Source organism: Vulpes vulpes, chromosome 7, assembly GCF_048418805.1.
Source record: "Vulpes vulpes isolate BD-2025 chromosome 7, VulVul3, whole genome shotgun sequence".
Lineage (NCBI taxonomy): Eukaryota > Metazoa > Chordata > Mammalia > Carnivora > Canidae > Vulpes > Vulpes vulpes.
The window spans coordinates 398,813-420,972 of NC_132786.1; the positions used below are offsets into that span (position 1 = coordinate 398,813).

The 22,160-nt window shown below is 60.2% G+C and overlaps 1 protein-coding gene across 2 annotated transcripts in view; it reads left to right on the forward strand.

Moving 5' to 3' along the window:
• PKD1L1 (polycystin 1 like 1, transient receptor potential channel interacting) overlaps positions 1-22,160 on the forward strand; it is a 95,477-nt gene that overhangs the window by 44,376 nt on the left and 28,941 nt on the right. For both annotated transcript variants that reach the window (XM_072762757.1, XM_072762756.1), the window contains 16 exons: positions 415-575; positions 1,124-1,244; positions 3,050-3,161; positions 5,355-5,550; positions 6,269-6,325; positions 10,154-10,366; positions 11,511-11,750; positions 13,473-13,583; positions 13,694-13,848; positions 14,918-15,018; positions 15,819-16,011; positions 17,167-17,250; positions 18,995-19,202; positions 20,114-20,220; positions 20,869-21,091; positions 21,752-21,925. In XM_072762757.1, the coding sequence (XP_072618858.1) occupies positions 415-575; positions 1,124-1,244; positions 3,050-3,161; positions 5,355-5,550; positions 6,269-6,325; positions 10,154-10,366; positions 11,511-11,750; positions 13,473-13,583; positions 13,694-13,848; positions 14,918-15,018; positions 15,819-16,011; positions 17,167-17,250; positions 18,995-19,202; positions 20,114-20,220; positions 20,869-21,091; positions 21,752-21,925 (2,456 nt within the window). The remainder of the gene's footprint in view (positions 1-414; positions 576-1,123; positions 1,245-3,049; positions 3,162-5,354; positions 5,551-6,268; positions 6,326-10,153; positions 10,367-11,510; positions 11,751-13,472; positions 13,584-13,693; positions 13,849-14,917; positions 15,019-15,818; positions 16,012-17,166; positions 17,251-18,994; positions 19,203-20,113; positions 20,221-20,868; positions 21,092-21,751; positions 21,926-22,160) is intronic.

Below are 22,160 nucleotides of genomic sequence, written 5' to 3' on the forward strand. Positions count from 1 at the left end.
CGTCACGCCCACGCCCCGTCTCTGCCTGATGACTTTGCAAATGTCCTGCAGCCCCTCACTCGGTGCGTCCAGAAATGCACCCCCGGGCGCCTGTGTCAGGCACGTGGGAGACCTTTGCTTTTGCGGCCACACCTCACTCCCACTGCCATTTGTCCAAGTGCGGACACGGGGGCTGCTGGCTTTGGCTGGTCACTGCCTCGGGGTGGGGAGACTCAGAGCCTGAGCGCCGAGGCCTGGGTCATCCCCGCCGTCCCGCTTGTGTCCCTGTACACCCCAGCAGCCCTCGCCCCGCCCCCCCACTCCCACGCTCGCCAGGCCGGCCTCGGCCTTGGGATGGGCTGCGAGGATTTGTCCCCTCCCCTCGCACACGGCACCCACGGGGGCACGGCCCTCACGCCTCGTCCTCCACTGTAGCCTCCACGCGCGGCCTGCTGGGGAGGGCGCAGCTGTACGTGACCCTGCATCCAGCCCCGCGGGATGTGGCCTGCCAGGTGCAGCCGCACCGCGGCCTCGAAGCTCACACCGTCTTCAGCGTCTTCTGCATGGCGGTGAGACCGGTACGCGCGGCCACGCAGGTCCGTCCCAGAGGCCGGGGCAGAGGAGGTGCTCGGGGAAGTGCTGTGGGTGTGAAGCTCGGCGCCGGGGTTGGCGCAGGGGTGCCGTGGGGATGCCCTCCAGCCTCTCGGGTGCCAGGCCTGCTCCTCCCACAAACCCACCACGCGCGGCCCCAGGGCTGATCCTGGCCTCCTGCAGGCCCCAAGTGCCCTGCTCTTTTTTTTTCCTTATTAAGTCCTATTTATTTTTAAGATGTTATTTATTCATTTGAAAGAGACAGAACTTACCCCCAGGAGGCCCAGAGATCTGTGTCTCTGTGGCTTTTGGGGTTCCCAGGCCTGGGGAGCGCACCGCCCTGAGTGACAGCACAGCGTGGGGCCCTCTTGGCGCTGGGCAAGGGGTCCCAGAGGTCGGTGGTCACCCCCGTGCGAGCAGCCCCTGCCTGGCCCCGGCCCATCTGCCAACAAGGGTCCGGGGTGGAGTGAGGGATGCAGGGCCGTGTGTTTACTGGGGATCTAATGCGGTTTGTTCAACATTGTGTTTTGCCCCCATATGGAACGGATCCTAGGACTTTCGTTACAAATTTAGTTACCGGATAGGAAATGCCTCTGAACACACTTTGTACCATGGGAGAGACACCCAGTATTACTTCGTGCTGCCGGCGGGCGAGCCCTCGGACAATTACAAAGGTGAGTCGGGCGTGGGTCTGGGCGCTGGCGGTGCTCGCTGACGGCCCTAGACCTTCCCCAGCCTCCCTAACCCAGGAAGTCTTCAAACTATGTGTCTAGAAATTACCATTGTTATGTATTCATCTTAAAACATCTTGTGCTTTTTAGATTAGCTGGATCCCCTATATTTTTTTAGCTCGAAACAGAGCATTAGCAATACTGTAAGTCGATTCATTTCTTGTACCTGGAGGTTGTAACTGAACTATATGCAAGGGCCACAATGCCCAAGAACACCTGCATTCATGAATTCAGCCTCCGCCCGTACTCACAAAGCATGGGGCGTGAGGTGGCCCCGCGTGGGACCCAGGTCAGTGACGCTGGGCAAGGGCGTTCCGACAGCAGGGGCCTCTGCGTGTGGCCTGGGTCATGAATTCCTCCACAGTGAAGCTGCGCACGCCCCGTGTCTCCTGGAAACGGTCCTGCACGCAGATGCTCCCCCGCCTCCCCCACCCGCTGGCATTGGCCATGCAGCCCTCGCTGGTCCCCAGCCCACAGGCCCCTCACCCACGCCCCCTGTGGCCACGTGGGACCCCATCTGAGGGCCTACAGACCCCAGGGCCGGGCAGACGCCCGCAGGACGTCGGGGCAGGGCCTCGGCTCTGTGTCAGGCAGAAGGGCTTCTTGATGTCAGAATCTGCAGACCTAGACTTCAGGCCACAGCCGCCGAGCGGGTCGGGGGGGGGGGGGTGACGTCACTCAGGCCCCACTCCCACCCCGAGGAGCGCAGGAGGCTTGTGCACACCAGGGTGATGGATGCCTGTGAAGAGCTGACTTCCAGGGTCATGGGGGCAGGGGCATGCGAGCGGAACAGGTGCAGCGTGCTGCACCCTTGGGCCTACGCCCACCCGTCTCTTGCGAGCGGCTTCCCCAGGCTGTGGTTGGGTACAGCCTGCCCACCTGCCCGCTGGTGCTCTCGCCTTCTCCGCCTCCCGGGGGGCCGCGTGCTCTGCCCTGGAAGCCCCGCGTCCCTGTGGCACCAGCCCTCTCACTGCGGGACCGGCCCCCTTGCCTGCGGGCTCAGCATCCCGCTGGGCATGTGCCTGGACTGTTTGGGTGGCCCCGGGTCCAGGGGCCATGTCTGGAGAAATGCCGACCTTCAAAATCAAGTGCCAGACCCTTGGCTTTGTGTTTCTGGTTGCGAAGGCTTTTACGCGGCCACCTGCATCTGGTCTGCGCCTCGGCGAAGCTCCGGGCTGGCCCTGTGGCCTCCATGGCAGCAGCGCCCGCTCAGGTCCTCCCGCAAAGCCCTGGTCACGGGCCTGTAGCTGGGCCTGCTCAGCCGTCGGCTGGGCCGCTCCCGGGGCTGCGTGCGGACGTCCCGGCTTTGCCCCCAGACCTGCCGTCTCCGTGCATCGCTCAGGAGCTGCTTCAAACGATCACTGTGCCCTCGATCCTCGAGGCTGGGTGGTCTCTGTCTCCCGGGGGGCCGGGCCCGTCACTGCTGTGTCATGCTGCTGCTGGCACGCTGGGCTTGCAGGACGGACGAGGGAGTGCCTGGGTGCGTGAGCGATGCTGCCAGGCTCCCGAGGCCCGTGGCGGCCACGTCTGCAGCTCCGGGCCCACGGCCACTCCTGCCAGCCGCTCTCCGGTGCCCAGGGCTCCGTACTGCCACGTGGCACTGTTGGAACCCCTGCGGGGTGGCCCCCTGCTTAGGCCCAGGCCTGCTGTGTTGTGACGTCACCTCCCGGGCGCATGGATCCACCCAGAGACTCTGGATGCTGGGCAGTTGGTCTCCACAGTGACCCTCCTCCCACGTTCCCTTCCAGTCATGGTGTCCACGGAGATCACGGACGGCGTGGGCTCCCGGACGCTCCCATGCGCGGTGGCAGTGACTGTGCTGCCCCATTTCCACGGGAGCCTCTGCCTGGACGAGGACACGTGAGTGCGCTGTGCGGGGACGCCCTCGGGCCGGCCCACGCCTCCTCGGGAGCAGGGTGTACCCCGATAGCCACAGGCGGGGTCTGTGGTGGCTCCCGGGGACCCATCCTCTGGGGACGAGAACAGAAGCAGCCAGGGCTCTGCCTCCGCGGCCCTGACTCAGGTGTGTGCGATGCGCCCAGGTGGCTGCAGCCCACAGGGTGCCCGCCGTGCTGGGATCCCACCTGCGTGCGCTTGGCCCCTTGGGTTTGGTGCACGACACAGCCGAGCGCCAACATCACGACCCCTAGCTTTGGGGCTTTGCCATTGTCCCCTACACCCTCGGGCTCGCTCGCCATCCCTCTCCTTCCCCGACCACGCGGCTCCCTCCTGCAGCCCCGACAGCTCCCCTACGTACGTCCTGCCCACAGATTTGCCCGTCCTGGACGTGGCTGCAAGCAGGGTCACGCCCCGTGTGCTCCTTTGTGCCTGGCTCCTTCTCTTGAGCGGCGTCTTTGAGGTCCATCCACGTTGCGGGGCTGTCGCGACCCTGCCTCTGTGTGGCCAGGTGGCGCTCGGCTGTGGGCCCGCCACCTGTTCATCCGTTCATCAGTTGGTGGACGTGTGATGTGTTTCTGCTTCTGACTGTTAGGAACAGAGATGCGGGGTGTGGCGGATGCCTGAGGGGGAGCTGCTGGGCCGCAGGGCTGCCCCGTGAGCCCCTCTGGGCCAGTGTGTGTGTGGCGTGAGGTAAGGCTCCAAGTTAATTTTTCTGCAGGTATATTTTATATTTAGTTCTTCCGGCATTCGTGTGTCGGAAAGGCCAATCTCTCCCCATTAACCTGTCCCAGGCCCTTGGTCAAAACCAATTGGCCAGGAATGCCGCGGAGCCTCAGTGCAGCTCCGTCTGCCGTGGCCCCCTCACCCCGAGCCGCCGTCTTCCCTCCTGTAACTTCCTAGCGTATTTTGGAATTGGGAAACACGAACCCACCGGCCTTGTTCTTCTTGTTCAAGCCCGTTCTGGTTATTCTGGGTCTCCTGGGGGTTATTTTGGCAACGTCGGCACAAAGCCCCCGGGGATCTCGACAGGCACTGCCTGGAGTCTGTAGATCGCTCTGCGAAGATCGTCATCTTGAGAACATGAAGTCCACCCATCTGCGGTTTTCCCTTTATTAGATTTTAATTTCTTTCAGCAATGTTTTATAGTTCCCAGGGTACAGGTATCGGATTTTTTGGTGGAGTGTAATTGTAAGCATCCTATTCTTTTTAATGCTATTGTAAATGGACTTGTTTTTCCTAAATTCTGCTTTTGGATTCTTATTGCTACTGTGTAGCCATACAGTCGGTGTTTATGTTATCGATCCTGTTTCCTGCGGCCTTGCACACTCATTTATTCTCGTAGCTTCTTAGTGCGTTCTTGGGGATTTTTCACGTCATTTTTCTATTCTGCAAACAGAGCTTTACTCCTTCCTTTCCAACCTGGATAACTTTTTCTTTTCCCCCTAGCTGACTCACCCGGGCTGGACTCTTCCAGTCAAAGGTGAATAGAAGTGGCGAGTATGGAGATGTGGGGCTTGCTCTCTTCCAGTCTAAGCGGGGAAGCCTTTCATCGTTCACCACTTAGTGTCGTGTTCGCTGTAGGTTCTCCATAGGTGTGTTTGTTTTGAGGTTGAAGAAGTTCCCTTGCATTCCTAGATTTAGGGTATTTTTTTTATCATGAAAGGGTGTTGGATTTTGTCAGCGGTTCGCTGGCTCCATGGAGAAGATGATGTGGGTTGTGTCCCTCGGTCCGTTACCGTGGGCTGTCACCCTGACTGATTATCATACTTGGGCTGCTCTTGCGTTCCTGGCACAAACCCCACGTAACCAGGGTGCGAGGTTCAGATGCTTGGGGACCTCCAGCCAGCTGTGGCCACGTTGCTGCCTCCGTCTAGTTCAGGCCGGTCCTGCGTCGTGCGCCGCAATGCAGCTCTGCCATTGTGCTTGGCACTGGGCCCGTCTCAGCTCAGCTCAGGGGTCTTTCGGAGTTCCGATGTTAGGCCTCACGGCCTTTTCTGAGTTTCTCTTGCACCGACTGCCTGCCCTCCGAGCCATTCCCCATCTGCCCTGACCCCCCAAGGAGTTTTCTATACCAGGTAGAAGTCCTCCGGGCCGCAGGTGGGGCAGGCTGGCAGCGGGCTGGAGCAATCCCGACAAGTCTTCCGTTCCCTTCAGTTATAACTCCAGCCTGAAGCACCTGTCCACTCTTCAGCTGATGGGCAGTTACACCGAGATCAGGAACTATATCACCACGATCACCAGGGTCCTGAGTCGCTGGGCCGCGGAGGACCGAAGTCCCTCGTGTGGCCAGTGGTCGCGGATACAGGATGCGCTGATTTCTTCCGTGTGCGGACTGCCTGTGGCAGATCAGGTGCGGGGGGAGCAGGGTGGGCTCCGTGTCCCCAGTGGCATCCCTGTGGCAGGCCCGTGGCCGGCGGGCTCACCAGCACACCGTCTAGCTTATGAAACACGGTCAAGGAGGGAGGTGGGGAGGCCAGCCCGCGTGGCCCGGGTGTGCGCCCCGGTATCACTGCAGATCTCTCTGCTCGTGTTTCTCTAAGCCAAGGGGGGTGAATCCTGCCTGACTTGACTTGTCAACCACAAAATGACCGAGTCAAGTGTATGATGATCTGGGCTTGGAAGGAAATGGGCGCGTGTGCAAACGCCTCTGTGCCCGATGAGCACACGTCTGCGCCTCCCGCTGCCGGCGGCCACCCGAGGGTGCTTGTGTCTCAGAACATGCCCGGGGCCCTGTGACGCTGAAGCCCCAACCCAAGAACCGCACAGTTCTGTTTCTCCCCCTTGGCACCTCTCACCCTTTTCCCGAACTTCCCCAACCTCCGGCCTTCTCTCCGGCCCTTCTGGTCACACCCTGCTGGGCTGGGGGAGGCCAGAGGCCAGGGGACGCCCGGAGGACACAGGGCCCTAGCAGGCCAGGTGGGTCCAGGGGACGGTGCCTCCACCGTCTCGGCTCAGAGACCAGGATGTGCTCTGCGTGCGGGAGGATGCTGGGAGCGACGCCGCTTGGGACCGTGACGAACTTTCCTTCTCTCTCCGTCCCCGTGTGTTTGCTTGTTTGTCCCGGTCAGGAAGACATGACCCACTCCGTCCTCATGCTGAGGGGCCTCCTACGCTTCCCTCGTAAGGTGAGTTGTCTCCTCCCAAGTGTGCTTTCCTATGTTGTTGTTTGTTTTTGCATAATCGGGAGGCCCTCGGTCAGTTGTTAAAGGACCCACAGCGCAGGCTACGGTTTGACACTTAAACTAGACGCGGGACTTGCCCTGAGAATTCGCGTGAATAGGGCCACCTGTCCCAGATCACCGGGGATGAGCTCGTTCCCCAATACAGAGGCCAGGAAACCCCAAGTAGAGAGGTTCTGGCCGTATCATCCGTGCGACACATGCTCCGGGTAAGGGGGTCGCTCTCTGTTACGAACCCGGGTACAGGGTTTTCCAGCTTCCTCTTCTTTCTTTCAAGTTTTTATTTGAATTCCAGTGTAACCAGCCTGCAGGGTACTGTTAGCCTCAGGTGCGCCCTTCGTCCCTGTCACCTGCCCCCCCCCCCCCCCCCCCCCCCCCCCGGCCCCCTGCTCACCAGCAGCCTGTTCTCTAGAGTGCAGAGTCCGTTCCGTGGTTCCTTCCCCTTCGCTTGCTTGCTCTGGTCCTTAAATTCCACACGGGGGCGCGACCACACGGTGCTGGTCTTCCTCTCGCCGACTTACTTCGCTTCACGTAATAAGCTCTCGGCGCATCCGCACCGCTGCCCGTGGCAGGATTTCATTCCTTTTTATGGCTGAGTAACCTTCCACTGCGTGCACAGCACCGCTCCCCGACCCATTCCTTGGCCGGTGGACACCTGGGCTCCTTCCACGGTGGGGCCGTAGAGGACCTTGCTGCTGTGAGCACTGCGGTGCACGGGCCTTGGAATCAGTGTCCTGTATCCTCTGGGTAGGCACCTGGCAGTGCTACTGCTGGGTCCTAGGGTAGCTCCAATGGAACTTTCCGAGGGCCGTCCACGCTGTTCTCCAGAGCGGCTGCGCCAGCTTGTGTCCCCGCCAGCAGTGGGGCGCCAGTTTCTCCTCATCCTCACCAATACCTGTTGTTCCCGTGTTAATTTTAGCCATTTTGACAGGTGTCAGGTGGGACCTCATTGGGGTCTGCTCTGCATTTCCCTGATGACCAGTGATGTCGAGAGCATCTCTCCATGTCTCTGCTGTTTGAGTGGGGTTTTTTTTTTTTTTTTGGAGAAATGTCTTTGTGTGTGTGTGTGTGTGTGTGTGTGAGAGAGAGAGAGAGAGAGAGAGAGAGAGAGAGCGGGCATAGGGGAGCGCTGGAGGGAGAGAGAGAATGTCAGGCAGACTCCCCACTGAGCACAACGGGCTCGATCTCACAACCTCGAGATCATGACCTGAGCTGAAATCAAGAGTTTGAAGCTCAACCGACTGAGCTGATCCACCCAGGCGCCCCTCTTCTGCCCATTTTTAACTTGATTATTTGGTTTATGGGTGTTCAGTTTTATAAGTTGTTTATAGATTTCTCCTTCCTTCCTTCCTTCCTTCCTCCCTTCCTTCCAAGATTTTATTTATTTATTTGAAAGACAGAGCCCACAGTGGGAAGGGGGGAGAGCATCTCCAGCAGACTCCCTGCCAAGCTCAGACCCCAACATGGGGCTTGATTCTGCAACCCCGAGATGTCGATCTGAGCCCACGCTGACCCCCTGCCCCCACCCTTCTTTCTTGTCAACCCCCCCGGCTCCGGGTCGGAGCTCTTGGCTGCCTTTCCCATTTCTCCCTCTCTGCGGGATGATCCCCTGCTTGCTCAGAATGTCACTTATTTACAATCCTTCTGGACGTCACCCCATTTCTGGCCCCTCTTCAGAGCTGGGCCTGCAGGAAGCGGGCTCTCGCCTGTGGCACCTGCACACTTTAGCTGAGGGGATCTGGCTGCTGTCCCCGCCTCAGCAGGGAGCCTGTCCAGTCCCAGCGCCGGCCAATTCTCGTCCCCGTCGGGACAGTCTCCTGGCTGTGACTGCTGTGGGTCCCTTCTTTGCTCGGTGCCCTGTGCCCCAGGGCAGCATCCCTGGCCCTATGCTCTCTGCACCTCCTCCCCGGGAGGGAGACAGGGGTCTCATCACCACCTTCTCTGTTATGTCTGCGTGACAGTGACGCTGACCTGGGGCCTCCACGCGGGCCTCCCCAGGGCTCAGGCCTGTCACTGCAGCCGCCCACTGGTTCCTGCACCCGCACCTCCTCCCCCGCCCTCGCATCCACTTCCTGCCTGTAGTCCCTGCCCTGCGACTGTGCTCCCTGCCCCCGACTGTGCTCCCTGCTCCCGACTGTGCTCCCTGCCCCTGACTGTCTTCCTTGCCCCACGACTGTCCTCCCTACCCCCTGACTGTGCTCCTTGCCCCCTACTGTCCTCTCTGCCCCCAACTGAGCTCCCTGCCCCCCAACTGTCCTCTCTGCCCCCGACTGTGCTCCCTTCCCCCTGACTATGCTCCCTGTCCCCTGACTGTCTCCCTGACCCGACTGTGCTCCCTGCCTCCCGACTGTCCTCCCTTTCCCAGACTGCCCCTTTCCCTGCCCCTGACTGTGCTCCGATAAACCTGACCGTGGCTCTCATTTCCAGAAACCGCTTCCGATAGTTTTGGTTGAAAAACATCCAGTATGACAAATGGTCATAGTGTGTTCTTTAAAACACTGAAAACACGGATGATGAGTTCCTTCCTGTATGGTGCTGTTCGTAGCGGTTTCTGGGTATTTCCAGACTAGCTAATTTTATTGCTGGTGAAAGAGTTTGATTTCAGGAAGTATTTCTGAAACATTAACATTTTGGTTAACCAAGCACGCTGTCAGAAAGGAGAATCTTAATTCCATTTCATCAATATGCATTTATTAGCAATTGCCCGGAGCTGCTAAGGCACAAGGCAGGAGGACATTTGGTTTTGTCTTTTAGGCCGGATGACCAAAGCTAAATGTGGGACCAGACTTGCTTCGGTAAACATGTGGGGTCCTTTAAGGAGGAGGGTGCCCAAGTGTCCCAGAAAGGCCGGTGGGCATTTGAAATTGGCTCTAAAAGCTACGTGGGAAAGAACCACGATTCATCTTGTTCTGTGCGACCAGAGCGTCATGGCCAGGTCTTTAGAAAGACTTCTCATCTGTCAGCAATGCACCCTGATGTGTGGTGGATAAAAATGATGCTTGAGATTTCCTTTAAAACATTGTCCTAGAAATCTGAGGGGGGAAGGGCGCCTGGGTGGCTCACGGTTGAGCCCCTGACTCTTGGATTCGGCTCAGGTCATGATCTCAGGGTTGTGAGATCCAGCCCTGCGTTGGGCTCTGCGTTCAGCGAGGAGTCTGCCGAAGGTTTTCCCTCTCCCTCTGCCCCTCCTCCACCTCTCTCTCATATAAATGGATAAATCGTTAAAAAAAAAGAAAAGAAATCCAAGGAGGGATAGAAAATCTGTTGCCAATGAGTAAGGGCCACAGCTGGGAGGGGGGCGTGTTGGAACACTGTATTATTCTACTTTCACACGTGTTCGAAAATGGTCCCTCTTAAGTGCTTGGGAAAGACAGGAGTAGGATTTTGCCGGCAGACACAGGGCGAGGGCGTTGCAGGGAGAGGCCTCGGTCCTTTGGGAGCCCTAAGAGTTCCGTGGGCTCGAGATGCCTGCAGCAGGTGGTGGGGGCCATTTCAGAAGGGTTTGTAAAGCAGCTGTTGGGTTCAAACCAAGTAGTGTCTTAGCATAAACGGCCATGGGACCTTTATTTTCTGTGGTTGTTTCATGGGTCAGGAAACTGAAGACAAGAGAAGACGTTGGCGCCAATGAAGTTGGCCAATAATGCGCTGGACACCAAGCCCAGGCTCGATCCCCAGTTCCTGGAGCCCTGGAGTGGCTTTATTTCCCATAGTGATGGAAGAAGCGGGGATGGGGAGATGGGGAGACCTCCCTTTACACCTTCTCTTTTCCCACAGCTGAGCTTCAGGAGCGCGGCTCTCATCCTGAAGTCTGCCCGGGCACCCCTCGCTCAGAGCCCGCTGTCGGGGAGGCTGGCGGTGGACAAGGGGCTGATGCTTGAGCTCATCCTACTCGTATCCGAAGTCTTGGAGGCCTCGGACTGGGAGAAACCCAGGAATTCGGGCTTCCTGCAAGAAGAGGGGACCAAGATCCTCTCGGATCTCTTGTTGGTACATCAAACTTTTCTCTCCACGGGTAACAGCCATCCCCTCGTGTAGCTGCTTCTAGAAACCAAAAAGTAGAATTGGCTCTTCAAGTACGGTGTTGATTGTTCTGGGTGGTCGTGGGGCCCTTGGAAATTTTTGGTTTGAATTCCAAGTGCTGGGACGCCTGGGGGGCTCAGAGGTTGAGCGTCTGCCTTCGACCCAGGGCGTGACCCCGGGATCCCAAGATCGAGTCCTGCCTCGGGCTCCCTGCATGGAGCCTGCTTCTCCCTGTGCCTGTGTCTCTGCCTCTCTCTCTGTGTCTCTCATGAATAAATAAATAAATAAAATCTTTTAAAAAATCAGTATTTCATGGGAATATTGTAATATTCCCATGAAAAGCTGCTTCTGCTCCATCCGTCCACATTTTGGTAGCTTTCTTTCTGGGATGTCTGCGGTGCCACCAGCCTCAGAGACAGCATTTCTGAGCACACGTTCTTCTCGAGGAGCAAACTGAAGTAGTGCAAAGGATTCCTAATGTGCATTCATGCAAAAAGCAACCCTCTGTTATTCAACTACAAAAAAATCCACTGACGTTTGTCTCTGCTGTAGTAACTGCGGGGTTTACCGGATTTTCCCCCCGTAGGAAATGGCCCCAGGTTGTAAGGAGTTCATAGACTCCTCCCCTACCCGTTTATCCTCCTTCCTGCCCAGACCTACTGGTTTAGCTTACATTTGGGAAATCCGAAAATAAACATGCTCCCACTTGAATCTCGTAAGAGGAACTGCGATTAGCGGTCACGCATTTGTGCGCTGTACCCCTAACCCTCCCCTCGCTGAGCCCTGTGGCCCCGTGCTGAGGTCAACTGCCAGGTCCACGCAGTGTTCAGGCTGCTTCTGGGCAAGCTACGAAACCCCCAGAGGAATAACGAAAGTATAACACTTGTTGCAAAATGCATAAAATCACGGGAGGACGCGTCAGAAGCAAAGAAAACCGTTTGTGTGTTAGTATTGTCCTTCGGTGCTTAGGTCTTCATGTCACAGCGCTTGCTCAGGCCACCAAATCTCAAGCACCCTGAGATGGGCCACCTGTTCGCCGCCCCTCACCTGCTTCTGGCCCGAGACACCTGACCCACGGCACGGCAGGCGCTGACCCTGGGCTTTGTTTCAGGACGGCCTCTCTGCAAGCATGGAGCACCAGCTCCACGTCAGCGCTGGGCAGATGGAGTTCCGCACGCGTCTTCACCACGACCTGCAGAGCTCCGTGCAGAGCCTGGGCTCTGTCCAGGTGCACCTGCCTGCAGACCTGGCCGCGCAGAGTCCTGTGGGGGCCGTGCAGGGCCCGTGCTACATTAGCCAGCTCATGCTCTTCAAGAAGAACCTGTATCCGTGGGGACGAGGTCCTGGGCAGGTACGAAATGGCAGGTGACCAGTCCCTTCCCACAACCACCTCCAACCCGCGGTAAGGAAGCTTTGGTGACGAGGAGAGGGTGCAGGTGGCACGTGTTGCTCAGGGCCAAGAGAGGGCCCACGTGGAATGTGCCCTTGGCTCTATTTTTTCTTGGAAGAAACTTTTAGCAGAACTAGGTCTCCCGGGGTCCAGCTGTCTGGGTCCCCTCAGTAGTGCCCGTGAGGCCGTTTTAACCTGGTATACTCGTTTCTGTGACCAAATAAAGACTTTAGCCCCGTGAAACTTAAGAAGGGGCTACCTGGGACCGCCCAGAGCGTACCTCTCTTCTTCCATGCTCACTCACGAGCACGCCCGGGCTGGACCAGCAAGGGTGGCCGCTGGGTCCCCAGGAGGCTGTCAGAGGAGGGCAGCAGGGTCAGAGCGGGTGTCAGACCGGGGACGTTGGGGACGTGGTGCCTCCGCACCCAGGACCCACGTGAAGGACCCCAGCCTGGCGCAAGTGCCCAATAATGCCTGATGAATGAATCCACCACTTACTGGCGGATGCCTTCTTTGGGTGAAAAATGCTCATCTTACAAAACATTGATGTTTTATTATTTCTTTAGGGAAATAGAAATGCTTAATCAGCATATGAAAGCCATTCACATTAACAAGCAGTAAGGAAATAGAAATTAAAATGATTTTTTATTTATTTATTCATGAGAGACACAGAGAGAGGCAGAGACACAGGCAGAGGGAGAAGCAGGCTCCACGCAGGGAGCCCGAGGTGGGACTCGATCCCAGGACCCCGGGGTCACGCCCTGGGCCAAAGGCGGCGCTAAACCCCCGAGCCCCCCCAGGATCCCAAAATGATTTTTTTTAAGGTGCAGCAGTGCAACGCTCCAAAGGGACTCCCCTCCGAGGAGCTGCGGCGAGCAGGTGTCCGTGGTGCGTGCTCCCCGAGCAGAGCTCACGCGGAGCTTCAGATGCTGGACCTGCTGCTGTGCTTGCAGGAATCCAGAGGAAGCGAGGGAAGAGTCATTCAAAGCACCATGTTTTGTTTTTTTTTTATTCAAAACATTATTAGTGATAACCCCGGTAGAGTCGTTCCTAAACGTTCAATGGGGAGCTACAGCTCACCGACGATTTAAGTGAATTCCGATCATCCCTGTGTAGCCAAATAAAGTGACGTCAGCCGGGGAACTTTGGCGACTTTGGAAGATGTTGCACAAGACCCCAGGAGCCTGGGTGTGCGCCCCGTACACGGCTGGCGCACGGACACGGCCTCCGACGTGGCTCCCCCAGCGGGGCCGGCGGGGCCTCCGAGCGCCGCCGTTCCGGGCCAGCCGCTCCACTCCGTCTGTACGTCCTTCTGCACCTTCCTGGCCGCCCGCAATCTGCCTTCCTGCTGCTCCTCAAGGAAGGAGCAGAAGCGCCGCGGTGCGTGGGTGGCTCAGCTCGGAAAGCGTCTGACCCTTGATTTTGGCTCAGGTCCTGATTTCGGGATCGTGGGACTGAGCTTCGCACGGCGCCCCACACGCGGCGGGGAGTCTGCCTGGGAGTCTCTCCCCCTCTGCCTCTCTCTCCCGTCGGGGCAAAAAACTGCTTTAAGGGCTTTGGAAATGATCAGTGTCGTGAGGGTCCTCGCCCGAGCGAAGCAGTGGCGCCGCAGCCCTGCCGTCCTGGCCGGTTCCCGGCGGGTGCACAGCGCGACCCCGGACGTCGGGGCTCTTGTCTCCGCAGATTGGCCAGGTGGTCTCCGCATCCCTGTTCGGCTGCTCCAGCAGGAGGCCCGTCGGCGGCTGGCGGCTGAGGGCGCCCGTGGCCGTGGAGTTCGGGGAGGAAGGCGGCCTGGTGAGGGCCCTGCAAGCCCCCGGGGTCGCGCCGGCCGCGCTGACCCACTTCCCCTGCCTCTACTTCTGCAGAGGCCGATTTTGCTGACCGAGCTTTCCATTTGGTGACAGGACAACGGAAGAACCAGGACGGCGTTTGTGCTGCTTCGGGACAGAGTGAACGTTCATGAGTTCACGGGCGCTGCAACCCCCCGGGAGTCCCTGCACATAAGGATCGAGTTTTTTAGGCCCCGGTCAGGAGCTTTCCCGGTCATGGTGCTGGTGAGGTGCGTTGCCCGGGGAGGGGGGGACCGGCCACCCCGGAGCCAGGCCGCAGCAAGAGCGTCTCCAAGAGCAGGGAGGGAACCCACTCTGCACGCAGTCAAGACGCTGTTGTCCAATGGCCCTACGTGACGTGGTCACTGGCTCACGGAGGGAGCCGCACGCTGTCTCCTCTGAGGTGCGGCTCCTGCCCGCTAAGCTTAGAAGAAGACATACCTGAGCGTCTGTTATCCCACAGGCGGCCCCATGCGGAATCCGGTTCTCTCTCCAGTGTAGACCTGAGTCAGAATTCTACTTTTTATTTATTTTTTTTAATGGAAAAAAAAATGTGTTCAAACCGATGTATCTGAGGAGGAGGTTTGCTAATGAATCCCCTTCCCCACGACGCTGAGTTTGCGAGGCTCAGGTAGGCCCAGTTCGCGAGCGGATCGTGAGGGGATGCTGAGCAGCGCCAGCGGGGAGGGTGTCCTGCGATCTCGCAGTCACAGGGCCGGGTCCCCGGGCCTCCGACAAAGCTTCCCTCCAGCCCCCCCCTGCCCGGGCGGGGCCCCTCCGCCCCCTCCGCCAGCTGTGCCTCCCGCCCGCGGGGTCCACACGGCCTGCCGCCTGGGCTCCGTGTGTGTTGTGGCTCCGCCCTCATCCTGCCACGTGAGCGGGGCGCTACCTGGGGCAGGCCGCTTCTCTCCGTTTGCATTTTCACTTAATTCTTTAAGTCACGCAGACACAGGTAGACGGACTGCAGCCAGGTTCCCAGCGGCCCTGTGGGGCTCGCCGTCCGCCGTCTGCCGTCCCGGAGGCTGCGGCCACTGTCCCCAGCAGGGGAGGCTGCCTGGCCGCCACCTTCCTGAGCCCGCAGAGCCGCCGTGTTCCTCCCACGTCTGTGTTTTGTTCAGAGGTTTTTATTCTGCGGCGCCACGAGGGGTGGTGCCCAGTGGTGCCGTGAAGTGAGCACAGCTGCATCCCCACCTGTGTCCTCGTTGTCAAAGGGATCTTTGCACAAAAGCGTCTGGTGGAGGTCTTTGAGGGGAGAAAGCAAAACACGACTGGACACTGGGGCTTTGTCTTCCCTTCCAGGTTCTCCGAGAAACCCACTCCTTCTGCTTTTCTTGTGAAAAAGGTCTACGTCTGGGATGAGCAGCCCGTGCACCTGCATATACCTGCTGGGCCTCTGAGAGGTCAGTGGGCGAGGTCTCCTCGTTTTAATTTTTACTTTAAAAATCTTTAAAGAGATTTTTTAATTTTTTCGAGAGAGAGCGAGTGAGCGTGCGCATGAGCTAGGAGGGAAGGGGTGGAGAGAGTCTAAGCAGACTCCCTGCTGAGCGCAGAGCCCGACACGGGGCTCGATCCCATGACCAGGGGATCAAGACCTGAGCTGCAACCAGGAGCTGGGTGCCCAGCGCACTGAGCCGTCCAGGGACCCCGTCCTGTCAGTCTGAGTTGCTCTCGTGGTGACAAGGGCTGTTCTAAGGTTCGTGTGAATAGCAGCGCCTTGCTTCAGTCGTGGCAGAGGCATCGAGCGGCAGGTGCACACCTGGGTGTGGCCCGAGCCCAGTCACCTCCCCCCGCCACCTTCCAGGTGCTGCTACTGCCTCTCCTGTGGGGCCTCCCTGCCTCACCCTCCTCAATCAGGGTGGGGAGGGACCTGGGTGCACCCAGAAGAGAGGTGCACGGATCCGACACGCTGCTGGCCGCGGGAGGGTGGGTGGGGGAGCTTGTCTGCACCCGTTTGCTGCACAGTTTAAATAATCTGGGAGAGGAAGTGGCCACATGACTCTTACCCCGCCCCACTGCCCCCACCCCTAGCACCCCCATGCCCTGCTCCCTGCCCCACGGCCCCACTGCCCCCACCCCTAGCACCCCCATGCCCTGCCCCACTGCCCCCCGCGCCGCTGCCCACTCCTCCAGTGGCTTTTGGAACACATTACACCTTGCAACCTTCAGGTTGTATTTATTTCATTTTATTTTCTCCTTTTAGACCTCAGCTTGGGCTATTTATCCTTATTGGATGCTGACTATGACAGAAGCCCTCGGAACAGATACTCAGCCAAGGCCGTGAACTACACTGTGCGCTTCCACTGGCTGCAGTGCGTCGCCTGGGAAGCCGGAGAGTGGAGGCCGGCGAGCTCCTCCCCACAGCCAGGAGCGTCTCCAGGAAAAGTGAACTGCAGGTACAGACGTGCTGCTGTGGACAAACCCGAGGTTTTTAGAAGCCGACCACGTTTTCCTCGGTGTGGGGCCGGGTCCCTGGAGCCTCCCTGGCCGTGGGTCCCTGGGAACCTGGTTTGTGCGCCCCTGCCCGTCTGCAAGCCCGGTGCCCTCGGTGCAGGAACCTCCAGGAGAGCCGGGTCTGGCTGTCCGGTGCTCTTGGGTGCCCCCTGCAAGGGGACGGCTGCGGCCCGCGTCCCCGAGTCTGTCGAAGCGCACTGCTGGGTGGACGGTGGTGCCCGCCGTGGCTGCCCTCCAGCCGTGCGGCCTCTGCCGTCTCCACTGCTCGTCTGTGGAGAGCCCAGCTCACGTGTGATTGCCGGGGCAAACTCCATGTGTGCACGGTCCCCGTGGGCCATGTCAGCCTCGGGCGAGTTGGGTGCATGGGTCGCACGGCTGGAGCAGACGCTGTTCACCATCCAGCGGCCGAGCTGACCGTCCCGTCAGGGGCGCTGCCGTGACCCCTCCCCCAGACGCAGGTACAGTGACCGGGCACGTTTAGGAATGGAAATAGTCACTTCCTTCTTACAAAGAATCGGGAGCTGCGGCGCCCGATAGGTCCAGGTCCTACCCCACATCGGCACGTCTCGCTGCTGCTCTTCTGTTGCGTTTTTTAATTTATCCTGTGTCCTGGCTAGTGACACATCGACCCTATTGGTCGTGGCTCAGAAGTTCAGTTTGAGATCAAATCAATCATTAGTGCACTGACATATTTATCCCCTATTATGTCTTGCCATCCGCGGGCACCGGTCTGTGGGCCGGAGGCCCGGGAGTGACCAGCGCATGGGGCCTGCTCCCAGGATAATGAGAGACAAATAGGTTTTACTAAAACCTAAAGAATCGGCCTCTTGGCAGTTGTCACGGAAGGAGTGGCGGGACGGGGGCCTGTAGCCTGGGACTGGCGCTAGGGTGCTGGTGGGAGTCTGGTTGGTGGCCACACGTCTGCCCCCAGCGGGGCCGGGCTGGAGCCTGCGGGGTGTGGACACTGAGGCATCTGCATGAAGTCGCGATTACCAGCCCCCGGCACCCCTTCTGGCCCTCCTTCCACCCGCGTACATGACGCTGTAGACGCCACTCTCGGCCCGTGCTTGGTGCCCCAGCCCGCGTCTCCCTCCTAGCCATGACCGCCTGGTGCCCGTGTCCATCTCGAGAAGAAGCCCGAACGCCACTTTCTCAGTGAGTGACATTTCCGAGCTGCAGAGGTGAGCTCCGTTTTCTGGAGAACAGTAGGTTTTATTTGCGCCGCTGCCCCCGCGGGAGCCCGCGTGTCCTCCAAGATGCCCGAAGCCCACGTTGCAGTCGCTGGTTTGCATCCTGGCCGGCCCACATGAGTAGATAATCTTCTGTGAATATCATATGGCGTCTGTCCTTCCATCCACGGGCAGGAGACGCAGAAACGTGAGAATGTCTGCATCCTTTTTAGCCTGTGGGTCCACACTGACGGGGCCGTTCTTGTCGCCAGGGACACGGTGGTGCGCCCAGCCTGGTTTACGCACGTCCGTAGCTCCCTCTTTCTCTTCCAAACAGAAGGGAGCTGTCTTTATTATTTTTAAAGTTTATTTATTTTTAAAAAATTTTTTAAAGACTTTATTTATTTGAAAGAGAGAGAGAGAGCGAGTGAGCACGAGCTGAGCGGGGAGCCCAACATGGGGCTCGGTCCCAGGACCCTGGGATCGTGACCTGAGCTGACGGCAGACGCTTCACTGACTGAGCCCCCCAGGCGCCTGTTTATTTACCGGAGTAATCGCTACACCCCATGCAGGACTCGAACTCACAACCCCAAGATCAGCAGACACACGCTCTTCCAACTGAGGAGCCGGGCGCCCCAAATGTGTCCCGTTTTAGATAATAGATTGCAACTCAAGCTCATTTCTGGGGCTATGGTTTTACACAGAACAAGCATATTTGGATTCTGAAGCATGAGTAAGTAGAGGGTGAGCTTGTGGGGGCAGGAGCCCTTGCTCGTCCCCCACATGGACCACGGATGGGCTTGGCTCAGGGCAGCACTGAGCGCTGTTTGCTGAGTGAATACGGATGGCAGAGGCTGCGTTTCCTGATGAGCGTTGGGTCAGGCTCCTCCCCCTTATGTTGACGTAATGGGGATCCCGCTGGACCATATTATTTAACCAGTCACCAAAGAGTTGTAACTCTGTAGACCAGTGAGTGGATCCCTGATACCACAGGTATGGGGGCCGCGAGGTCACCAGGCATCTGGTGATGGGACTCGGGACAGCTGTTCAATGGTGTTTTGGGATATGACGTGGGGGGGCAAGGAGAGGGGCAGCCCCGGAGACCCCCACGTAAAGGGCAACATCCCAAGTCAGGCAGGGGCAGCACAGCATCGGCCCAGCACCAGCCCTCTCCCGCCCTGCGAAGCCCCGTCAGAGGCCCGTGAGACTCCAGGTTAGGGTCCTGCACCAGGGACGCGAAGCGGACCCCGCTCCGTGGGTCTGGAGGGGTCGGTGACCCCCTGGCTGGCTGTGGTCCTGGGAGCAGGAGGCGAGGGCCTGTGTGTGGGGGGCATCAGCCCGACCGTGGAAGGTGGGAGGGACAGGGCAGGTGGGCAGGGTCTGGCGGGAGGGAGGGGGTGTTCATCACACCCGATGTCCAAGCGCTTTTTGGACGTCATACCCGAGTCTTCGTGTGGGCGGCGGGACCCGTGCTCTGACCGTGTGTCATCAAGAAAGTGCCCAAGCACACGGGGATGCAGAGGCCACGCCATGCCCTGCGCCCTCCCCTTCTTGGCCTCCTCCCCAGGCCAGAATCCACTGTCTTCTCCGGTTACAAAACGAACAACAATCTACAAACACTTTGGTGAAGACTCGGGGCCTCTGAGCGCGTGTGTGTGGGTGTGCGAGTGCGAGCCGGTGTAGGGGGAGTTGCTTAGTCTTTGCCTGAATGTTTATTTTCATGATTCGCTACTTATTCCTCTCCTTTCATTCACAGACACCCGGAGAACCTGCTCCCCGGTGTTTTGATCTTAGTTTTTACAATTCTTTATGCGCTTCTGGTTACTAAAAGCAGACGGGCAGATTGCCATGAGAGAAAGAAAGCCGGTTACGTTTTTCTGCACGAAGATGCTCCACCCGGCCACCAGCTGTACGCGGTTGTCGTGGACACAGGCTTCCGCTCTCCCACCCGCTGTAGCGCCAAGGTGAGCCGGTCGCCCCGGGAGCCGCACGGTGCAAGGCTGCGGATGGCGCGAGGGATGGCCCCAGACGTGCCCAGCGTGGACTGGCCCGACCGGCTGCTCCGTCGTCCCCCTCCTCTCCCACCGTCCCACTCTCCCTCGCTCATGCCTGTGTGAGCCCTCCGCACCCGCCGGGCCGCCCCGAACACCTGTCCCTCCCCATCTTCTCCGTGGAGAACAGCCCGGACATCCAGCCCGCACGCCCTGCCCCGTGTGAGGCAGGTGGACGGTGCACGGGGCGCATCCGAGCTGAGCATGACGGGGGAGGTCCCATGGGAGGGGCAGGGACCATTCACAAAAAGCCCTATTAAACCTCCACCTCACGTGCCCCAAAGCAGCTCCACGAGACTGGAGACTGACAGATTGAAACAAGATCTAGAAACTTCTCAAGGGAAGCTGTACTTTGCCATGGGGGAGGATTTTAAAAACTGGAAATAAGTAAGCGGCTTTCCTGGAGGCAAGATTGATGAGCTGCAGGCCTCAGAATCGTGTCTCTGGGCCACAGAAGCTGCCCCGGTGGGCAGTGAGCAGCCCCGGGGCTGGGATGCGAGGCTGCAGGGCCCGCGGCCACCCTGGTCCCAGCCACGGCCCCCGTGAGCCCGGGAGGGCAACGCGCCCGCACCCGCCCTCTCCCTCTGAGACCCGCATGTGCCCCCGTGAACCCGAGCAGCCGTCTCTGGCTTTTCTAGATCAAACGTGTCGGAATCTGGCTGACGCGGGCAGGCGCTGCTTCCGGGGTCTGTCCTGGGAGAGCGCAGGGCAGTGGCCAGGGGCAGGGCTGCGCTGTGGTCCTCGGCCTTCCCGGAAGGTTCCGGAACAGCGTAGTATGTGGTGTCCAGGACCTCAAAGTCCTACCCTTGTGTCTCTGCTCTGAGGTTTACATCGTCTTATGTGGGGAGCACGGGCTTTCAGGACCCCGGGAGCTCTACTGTCCGGAGCAGCCCCTGTTTGAAAGGAATTCCAGGCACACCTTTGTCCTGAGGTGAGCGAGGCCCGTGAGGACAGGGTGGCCAAGGCAGGAGTCCGGGGGAGCGCCAGCGCGCACGTGGGTTTACGCGGTCGTTCCCGTGTGCTGACGCGGAGGGGAGCCCCCTGCGCACGGCAAGGGGGGGACCCAGCTCCTCACAGCCCTGACCCCGCTCGCCTGCCTTGGGGAGAGCGGACACGTGGCCATGCCGAGCCCGAGCAGCTGGACGGGTGGGGCCGCTGACCCAAGATCGAGCCCCGCTGGGCCCCGAGGCGTGGAGGAGCCACCCTCGGCGCCCTTGCTCCTGGAGAGCTTGTGTCCCAGGTGCATCGGGTGTCAGGGTCCTGTCCCCCCGAGGGGTCTCCTGCAGGCTCATCCACGCTGGGGGCAGGTGCACGAAGGCCCTGGAGCGATGGGGCTCAGGGGGGCCGGTAGGTACAGGAGCTGCATGTGCTCCCGCCCGGCGCAGCCAGGCACCTGCTTTGAGGGGCCCGGGGGCCTGCGGGGTTCCCTGCCCATGCCCCAGGCTCTGGAGGGGCCCCAAAGGTCCCTTGCGAGGCGCACGTGGGCTGACATGCCTGAGGCCCCCCGAGGGTGGGAATCGCCAAGCTCCAGGCCCCACCGCCCACACCCTGGCCTGACCTGGTGCCGCTGTGTCCTCAGCGTCCCCGCTCTGCTGGGCCCGCTGCGGAGGATCTGCCTCTGGCACGACAGCCGTGGGCCCACCCCGGCCTGGTACGTGAGCCACGTCATGGTGAAGGAGCTGGCGGCCGGGCCCGGGCACAGCTGGCTCTTCCCCGCCGAGTGCTGGCTGTCTGCGAGCGGGCGGGACGGCCACACGGCGTGGGAGCTGCGCAGCCTGCGCCGGGGCCTCGGCTTCTGGAAGGTAAGTGGGGGGCCGCTGGCGCGACACGGGGCTGGGCCACGTCCCCCTGCGGCAACGCTCTGACCCGCGCTGCGGTTAGTGTGACGCGCCCAGCGAGCAGCCCGCCGCCGAGGGACCGCCCTTGCCGCCGTCACTGAGTGCGGTGCCGACCTTGCCCCGTGAGGACATTCACCGAACTCACGGCCGTGTGTGGCCTGCGGCGCCCAGGGGGCCGCCTGTTAGGACGGGTGCCCTGTGTGTCCCGGGCCCCGGATGACCAGCAAGCAGCAAGGGTGGGACCGGGGTCAGAAGCGCGAGGGGCCGCAGCAACACCACGTATGGAACTCGCTCTGCCCGTGGCCCCATCCGCCCCGTGTGGCCAGCGCGCTCCCGGCCGTGGGGAGCGTGCTGGGAACGGGGGGGCCTGTGGGCACACGGAGTGTGGACCCTCGGGGGTGACACAGGAGCCAGCGACAGCTCATCCCGGGGCTCGGAGGTGCCAGCCCACAGCAGGGCCCCGGCGCAGGGCGGGGAGGCCTGGGGGCCCGAGCACCCAGCACGGCCCAGCGTCCCGCCAGTGGACTAGCAGCATCACCCCGGGATGGCTGCTTGCCCCCCGGGGTTCCCGCTGTCAGGGCGACCCCCCGCGTCAGCGGACGTCCCTCTCGCGGTCTGTTGCAGCTCTTGTACTGCAAGTTCACGGAGTATCTGGAGGATTTCCACGTGTGGGTCTCCGTGTACAGCCGGCCCTCCCCCAGCGGCTTCCCGCCCACGGCGCGCCTCACCGTGGCCTTTGCCCTGCTGTGCGCCTACGCGTGTCTCGCTGCCCTGGTCACGGCGGCAGGACAGGAGCAGGTGGGGGGCGCCGCGTTTTCTGGAAGTGGCTTCCGACTCCCAGACTCATGGTGTGACTCCTGCTCAGCCCAGGGATCCGCGGGCTCACAGTCCTAGGAGGAGGGCCTAAGCGGGGTGGGGGGTCGGGGGGAGGCTGTGCCTCGAGCGGCCAGGGGGGATGCACGGCCGCTGGCCTGGGTGCAGGCGGGTGCTCTCTGGGCGGCGGGCCTTCTCCCCGACCACCGCAGCGCACAGC